General features: G+C 39.3%; 2 protein-coding genes across 2 annotated transcripts in view; one reads left to right on the top strand and one right to left on the bottom strand.

Annotated features, from left to right (window-relative positions):
- The window catches only part of patl1 (protein associated with topoisomerase II homolog 1 (yeast)), a 24,669-nt gene extending 18,976 nt beyond the window's left edge, over positions 1 to 5,693 (bottom strand). Inside the window, exon 1 of the mRNA XM_015371442.1 lies at positions 5,579 to 5,693. Coding sequence (XP_015226928.1) covers positions 5,579 to 5,593 — 15 coding nt within the window. The 5' untranslated portion in view covers positions 5,594 to 5,693. The remainder of the gene's footprint in view (positions 1 to 5,578) is intronic.
- Positions 5,694 to 5,727: 34 nt separating this feature from the next.
- The window catches only part of LOC107082685, an 8,867-nt gene continuing 6,186 nt past the window's right edge, over positions 5,728 to 8,408 (top strand). Inside the window, exons 1-3 of the mRNA XM_015371472.1 lie at positions 5,728 to 5,789; positions 7,590 to 7,778; positions 7,865 to 7,978. Of these exons, the coding sequence (XP_015226958.1) occupies positions 7,632 to 7,778; positions 7,865 to 7,978 (261 nt within the window). The 5' untranslated portion in view covers positions 5,728 to 5,789; positions 7,590 to 7,631. The remainder of the gene's footprint in view (positions 5,790 to 7,589; positions 7,779 to 7,864; positions 7,979 to 8,408) is intronic.

Genomic DNA, 8,408 nt, shown 5'->3' with positions numbered 1-8,408 from the left:
GAAAAATTTGTGCGTTTAGGCCAGGGTTCGTCTTCGTGTGGACGGGGCCTTAGTCTTTTCCTCCCTATCCTGTTTTCCCTTTAGTGAAGAAAATCAACAGTTAAATACTTAAATGATAGAAAGGAAAAAAATGTGCCATTTGAATATCATATATTAATTTGTTATTAGTCATATCAACACATTAACATGAAATTAGTTTTGAGGGTTCCAGAGCAGCCCTCTGTCAAAGTATGAAAGCATGACAGACACATAGTATGAAAATTAAATAAAGTTATAAATAAGTTCAAGTATAAATATTAAACAAGATAAAATATGCACATTTAAGTAATTATATGCAACAAATAAATATAGGAGTCTACAACATTACCAGAGTAAATTAAAGGGCATTCTGAGGCTTTTAGAGGGATCATTATGGTGACTCTTGAAGGACAATTTGCCACAGAAAATTATAATTATTTTGAAAATGAACCAGATGTTTTTTTTTGCTTCAGCCCATGATTTTCTGGCCCGCATGATCTGCTCTGTACCATCTTGCTGCAATGATCTCCGGCATCCGGCAGAAATATTAAACGGTTCAACATCCAAGAATGAGAAATCAACGCTAAATAAACGTTTTATTTTCAAGACGTCGCCAACATATCAATCACATAATGAATGTACATTCAACTGCTGGAAATTGACTGACGACCGGTACAGTTAAATAAACTTTTGTTCGATGTTTCCTTGCTGTCTGAATAACTCACTGGGCTGAAATATTTCCTCATGAAAATGCAAGGTTTTTCTCGCCGTCATCAACAACTTAAACTGCTCTCCACCTGCATTAAGCTGGGCATACACTCTGCTATTTTTTCAATCGCTGCACGCAGCTACAGCTCAACCTGTACGACGAAACCCTGCGGTTTCGTCGTACAGTGCGAGTTTACAGCTCACGATGCACGTTCCCACCCTGTGTGGCCTTATGCGATCTACCTGCTCACACTGTACATCTAAAAACCATGTAGGACTCAGCTCTGCAGTAAGATGGCGCTACTCGGACTCATCCATCCGGAAGCCAAACGAGTAAAAGAGGAATATGCAGCTCCCTAGAGAGAAACAAGCTGCCTTTGGCAAATTGTTCAATTTTGTGTACTGAAAGCCCTAAAAAGAAAAGGTGACAATGTATTTGGACAAAGACATGGCTGAGCAAACGTGGATACTACAGCATGATAGTTTTACAGAAAAAACTGCATTTCACTCGCACCCCCACCACGCGTTTGGGTTTTCATGTTAGAAGAAGAATCCTTGTTTGTGTACTGAGCGATTTGACCATGACGGCCAACTGTATTTCAAACATGTTTGACCAGCGGTCCCCAACCACCAGGCCGTGTTGTTTATTTTGTTGTTTTATTTTGAAAAATATAAAAATTGGGGTATTCTTGCATCTGTCCCTCTTGACACAGGTTAATTCAGGTCAAGAAGCATCCTAACTATAACATCCTATCTTTGTGAAGCGGGATTTTCTGCGGTTAAAGCGACCAAAACAAAGCTACGGAGCAGACTGGATATTAGGAGCACACTTCATGTGTCATTGTCTCCGATTACGCCTATATGGGACCGGCTTGTTTCAGAGAAACAAGCTCAGGGCTCGCACTAATTCAACATAATGGTGAGTTTTATTTTTATGCTGTTTGTATTTGATTTTATGCCAGTCATATCATTTTATTTGATCGTATTCACCCACCACACTTTAAAGGCCGGTCCGTGAAAATATTGTCTGACATATAACCGGCCCGTGGCGCAAAAAAGGACAACCAAGCTGAAAGTTGACCAGAACGAAAAATTCTTGCACGACTGAAAAGTCGGCCCGAAAAAAGCAAAAAATAAAAAATGGTACAGTGTATGCACTGTACCATTAGTAGTAACTTTATGCGCTCCTCTTCCAGTGACTGCCATGACTGACGGACTCACTAACGGCATCTGTAGCCTATGTGGCAGTTACCAGTGTTAAGGTTGCACGGCAGGTATGACCAAACCCTCCAGCTTCTTTTTTTATTAGATAGTCGCGGTACTCTTGGCTCTTCAAATATAAAACACCTCACAGTTTTTTGGGAGCCCTAGATCATTTCCTAGATACAGTTTCATTGTAATTTATTTATTACAATTTAGGCAAAATATAAATAAAAAGATACAGAGGACATGCTCTTGCTGTCCTCAATGGTAGTTACGGCCCTGATCCCAGATATATGCTGCAGATATTTTTGGGCTGATATAGTTTCCTCATTCTCCACAGTGATTATACACGTCACCCTCATCTCAAGTTAAACAAAAGGAACCTTTATTAACAAGTCAAACAGAACGTTAACAATAGCTAGCAGAAGGAGGGAGAGGCAATGCCTGCGCTTCATGTGCTCTCAAGGCATGGCTGCTGGATGCACTGATGAATAGGCAAACAAATGTTTGCGATCATTAAGGGAAAAAGTAAAATATCGCCCAAAAAATATTGGATGGTTGATAAGGCAAAATAAAGGAGGCCACTAGTTTTACTCTGAAATGTCGACTAATACACCTGCAATATGCTGCTTCGGCCTGAAGGCACCTGTTCACCTATCTTCTTTCTCCTGGAACTGGGGTCAGAAAAATGTTAAACTACCTGAACTTGTCTCACTTAGTGACTTTACCTACAGGCTAAAAGCTCTTGATGCTGATTTAATAACACGGTTATCACCAGGAATTTTTGTGTAGCAGGGTTTTTTGTTGTTTTATTTATTCTATGCCAGAGGTCACGGATTAGCAGACCGCGGTCCGTATCCGGACCCAACTGCTGGCTAATCCAGACCACACCTGATTTAAAAACATTTAGAAATTACCACATGTTGTCCGACGGCAGCGTCTAAATTCATTTGCGCCGCTTCTCCTGCTAATATGGTAAAGCCTTCCGCAGCATCAGGACCAGGCTACACGTGATACAAATTAGCCAATGAGTTGTGCCAGTCAGGGTCACTGCTGAGAGCCACTTTTAGACACAACAGGCAAACCTGTGGCAAGCCGGGCGATGGGAAAGAAGGAGAATACGAAGAGAAAAAGAGAGCAGAGAAAGTGTGGACTACTGGAAGAACTGAGGTGAACTGGTGAAAGAAAAGTGAAATGGTGTGCTCAAAGATGACCCTGCACATTTAGAGTATGTTTGGCTCAACCCGCTGCTGTGAAGCACGATTCTCCACCATAGACATAATCAAATATAAATATCAATCCAGGCTAAAAATTAGCACCTCATGTGCTTTAGAATGACTTTGTCGCCATTTAAACGCAGGTTTAAAGCCTTGCAGGGCAGCATAAAGCCCACTGCTCTCATTAGGCCATAAAAAAGAGAAAAAAGAAAAGGTCAGTTCAGGTGTTTTAAAAAATATGTAAATCAGGAAATTGTCTACATACCAAACTGAAAGATTGTTGTTCTCTACTTCAAAAAAAACACTTTAGATTTTAATATAGAATTTTTCTTCTTTTTTTAATTCAATGTATAACTTGGATGCATAAAAATCTCATTTTATTTCAGTGTTTAATTCTGATTAAAGTAACAGATTATATTAAAAATGTCTCCGGACCTTTACTGGTTAATGATTTTCTTTATTCAGACGCCACTGATTTTTAATTGGTTACCCCTGATCTATGCTAAACCTATATGCTCTTCCCTTAACTAATGAATCACACTCAGCTTTTCTTTTTCCTTCCATCTTTTATCACAGTTGGAGGTAATATTTACATCTCCACTTAGTGTAAAGGATCAGAGACTCGCTTACTCTGATCCACCAGCTGCAGCAGTAAGGCACGAAATTATGGGTTTTATTCAGTAGGAAAAAAAGAAAACAAAAAAGATAAAAATAAAAACAAAACACTGACCATTAATTGCTAAGATTTGAATTGCTCCCAACAACGTTACCGACATTACAAATGGTGAAACCGATATTTCTGATAATCATTTGGTTTTCTTAGCTGCCCAGTTTGGATCTTAAAGCCTAATCAAGAATCCAGCCTAAATCAAACCAGAAGCTTTTTGACGTCTTCAAACAGGACCAAGTTCTTCCACAATGCTAGACGCAGCACAAACATAAGTGTGTGTCTTTGATTGGATTTAATATCGATAGAATAAACTCAAATGTGCATCTACTTCTAGTAAGAAAGGTTTCTTTTACAGGCAGACCGATACAATGCCAGCCAATATTAGCCCTTTTTTCTTCTGTCTGCATTGGGGATACATTAGTTGATTCCTATGAGACACGTACACTACAGCTCCCTCTGTTTCCTATTCTTGAAATGTTTAGTTATCATTGTGACTTTTTGTCTCGTAATTGGCATAACATAAAAGCAACACTGACCTTATAATCAGCCCAAAAAACAAAAAAAAATCTGCAGCCATATTGATGATTGTTAAACTAATGTTCAAATAATCAGTATTGACCTGAAAAAGAAAAAAAAACCTGAGAAATGAATGGTTCGAATGAACTGAGTGATAGATGATCCCTTCACATCATGTATAGATGGAAATTTCTCACCTACAAAACAAACATGCCAGATATTCGTGTAGAACCATCTGAGGGCCTGGAGATCACACCTGTCCATTTTAGTCGCTCTGGGATATATAAACGAATCGCTGATATTCTGAAATAAAGAATGCTGGATAATGGCACAGTCACCTTGCTGCAGGAGGACCCTGCGTTAAAATCCTGGACTGTGTGTCCTCTTATGTTACTGTGGCACTTCTGTCCAAAAAAAACCCCAACTTGGTTCTTCATTTGCCATAAACAGTGTGGATGTGTGTTTGCATGGATTTTCTCTGTTAACCAAGTTTATTCAGACTGACTGTCAGTAACCTCTGGAGAGAAGCACCAGTTCCCCAGGGATCCTTCAAGGATGGCGGCAGAGTGCAGGGAGTAATGTGCCAATCCCGTCCATGTTTTCTAAGAGGTGCTATAGAATAACTCAAACTCAACTGTATGACTTTAATTTCCTGTCAGACTATAGTCTTATAAGCTCTTGTTCTGCAGGTTTTATACGAGTTTTACCTCCAGTACTGAAGAATAATGGCTGACTCTCCTATACAGATGTCTGCTAACGAACCATAACTATAATTGAGGTGTACCTAGAAAAAACAAAAATAAAAACATCTAATTACTGTCAGGGTACCGGCTATGCTCACGACCCCCAGCCAGCCTGCAGTCAGACACAGGACCAGTTAGCATTTTTGCTAACACTGGCGTTACATCACGCTAGGAACCACGCAGACTGAGAACTTTCACATAAAACCAACTCCATCAAATGTCGTCATAATAACTTTCAGAATCTGGACCGGTACAGCAGAAGCCGACCCACCAAACCACCGGTTCATTCTGGTTAACGGTAGCCGGGGAGAGCTCTCTGTCTCTCCCTAGGTGCGCAGGAAAGCGCGCTGCTTCAAAGGCCGCTGGTCGCATTGAGAACAAAACAAAGAGCAGGACGGGACATATTACTCCAAAACAGACCAGACTCTCGAGAAACCCCCTGTAAAAGCCTAAAGTTAATCCCCATAGTAAAGCTGGGGCAAGTATTTAAGGTTAAAGCTCACCTGAAATCGAAACATCTATCTTCTGGCTGTCGGGGAAAGGAGAGCATCGGGAGCGTGGAGGCGCGCAACTGACGCAGCACGGACGCCGTCACACTTGAACGCGCGTTTGGAGGGGTCGTGAACGAGCCCGTAGCTGACGCACAGCTGAGCGTCCCCTCCCCGAAAATAAGGAAGAAAGCCGAGGGAAAACAGAAACAGAGCAAAACAAACGGTAAAACAGACTACTTAAATGTATATAATTAATTTCGCTCTTCATTTTTTAACCTCATCTGTATACACGACTTATTTACAGGGCTGCCAACTTTTCACCAAACCTTGGGGGTGAGATTTAGAAATAGTTTGGACAGGAAACCCTGTCAGGATTTGATGAGTTTTCAGAGGATTTAACTGAAACAAAGCTGTAAAATGTGGATTTTTTTTATAGCACAGTAAATGTTACTGAGTAACAATAAGTATTCTGTATTTATGACTAAACCTTTTCCCACAATATACATTCTTTTCTATATTCTGGTGATTTTTAGAGAATTGAAATAAAGCAGAATGAGCCCTACTAAAATACTTGCATCTGAAATATACTTTAAACTAAGAATTTCACAACTTGGTTCTTTAATTATTCTCTGCAGTTCAAGTAAATTAAACAATGGGGAACTATAAGTTATTACTGGTTTACTGGCACTAATACAGGAGCCAGTGCAGGGCAAACTACTCTGTGTATATGAATATTTGGTAATAGGCTAAGGATTAAAAATCTTCATTCATTATGTTTTTAGTTTTTCTTACAACTTACAAAACGGCTAAACAATTCAGGCTTCTAGGAAACTGTAGGTTTTTATAAAAACTCCCCATGACAGGAGACAGCACTTCTCTGGATGTTTCAGTTTGGAAGATGTGATGGAAATTAAGTTTTTAAACATATTCAATGGACCAAAATAAAGATAAATGAATAAGATCAGTAATAATAAAAGAAGAACATCCCTGTGGTTTCTCCTCTATGAATCCTGGATAACTGAGTTGTTCTGCACATCCTCTCTGTATGTGGTTGGTCTTTTCTTGGGTGGCTGATCTTTTGAAAAATAAAATGCAAAATAAAAAATGAAAAATAAAATTCTTTTCCTTTTTGTGGACCTCCTATGGGTTTGAGAGGCAAACCTGGAAGCTTTAAGAATTAAAATAATTGTATTGGTTTATTTATTTCTAAATGCCAAAGGGAGATTATTAAACTAGACTGAGCAATAATTATTTAAATTGTGAGCCAAACATGGTCCTTGTGTGTTAGCACTAAGGTTGTATTAAAAACGCAGACTGGATTTTGATCACCATGGTATTTCTATACATAAATAAGTGGAACAGAGTTGAGTTTTAATGTGTGTCATTTTTTAGTGTGAGAAATTGGGTACGTGGAGTGAGAGTGTGTAAAGACACTCAGATGGGTCAGTCTTACTCCCAGTGTTTGAGAGTTGACAGCCCTGTGTTTATTAAAGTCAAACCTATGAAAACTATGAAACTCCTTACTTACTTTACAGTTTTACTGTTTATGTAAAAAAGAGCGTAATGTGTAAGAGAATAAATCTGCAAATACATAAGGCACCAAAAAACAATAAAATACCCAAAATAGATATTTGAAATATCACTGTTTTTTTTAATTAGACACGTAATTTCTATCTGATCTCCATAGCTGATTTTCTAGATTTTCTAGTCTTCTTTAAAAATGGTCAAATATAAATCCAAAAACTGCAGTTATCTACTGCTTCCAGTCAGTTAATAAGCTGTTGATCACCTGGCAGGCTGACACTGCCTGGGCCTCTGGTGTGGGATGTCTGGTACTTGCAGATGTATTTAGTATTTTTTAGAAAGTTTTACTTTTAATATTATGAATATTTTTCAATTCAGATCAGTTGCTTCCTTGTTGGTGCATGTTACACTAACAGGGGGAGAAGTGTGTTTCTGCCTGAATAAACTCTTCTCTTAAAATCCTGTGATGTAACGCTCCACACCTTTAATGTTTTCAAAGTTATCGCAGCAAACATCAGCTAGAGTCCATGTTGGCGTCACCATGGTTGTGTGGCAGCTCGGCACCCTCCAGCACCTCAATAATTCTGGGTTTGGTCGTCCTTTTCCACGACACGGCCTCCAGCTGCTGTTCTGGTTCTCCAACCACTGCGTGTCTTTTGAACTGGATAACTCTGTGGACATCATGAAGGTGAGAAATTTTCACCGTTGTCCAGCCTCATCGCTGTTAACGAATACTCGAACATGTTACATGGTTGATTTTATTGATTACCACAGCTGGTCTCAGAGTGTCAACCGGAGAAAGGGGTTTACGGCTTCCACAAGTTTGGGAACGTGGAGGAACTTCTTCCTGTTCTCATCAAACCTAAGAAGCAAAAAAGCACCAGACAGGTCTGCAACCTTTACTAAATTCTGCAGGTCATCAGTTTTGCTTGTCTAAGGGAAGAAACATAAAATCCCATAAGTCTTTTATTCATGTTAGTCATTCTTTAGATCCCGACCGCATCAGAGATCCGGATATAAATCCTAAATGTTAGCTGTGTTTGGATGCAGAAGTTCTGCTTTCATTTACATTTTAGTCATTTTTTCTTTACTCAGTTCTCTTTATTTAGCATGTTTAGGATGATGAACAGAAAGCTTATCAATTGTCTCAAGTATTAAAGGAATAGTACACCCAAAACATGATTAGCCTTCATTTTCTACTCACCCCCATGCTGAACAACACTCTGGAGTACTTTTGATATCTCAAATGCATCTGGAGATCTGGGAGGCTTCTTGCTGTCTGCTGACATTCAAATAATGGAGGTCTATGGTGCCCGAG

Source organism: Cyprinodon variegatus, unplaced genomic scaffold, assembly GCF_000732505.1.
Source record: "Cyprinodon variegatus isolate N-32 unplaced genomic scaffold, C_variegatus-1.0 Scaffold58, whole genome shotgun sequence".
Lineage (NCBI taxonomy): Eukaryota > Metazoa > Chordata > Actinopteri > Cyprinodontiformes > Cyprinodontidae > Cyprinodon > Cyprinodon variegatus.
The sequence above is the reverse complement of the archived record's forward strand: the minus strand, read 5'-3'. Positions and strand labels throughout refer to the sequence as shown.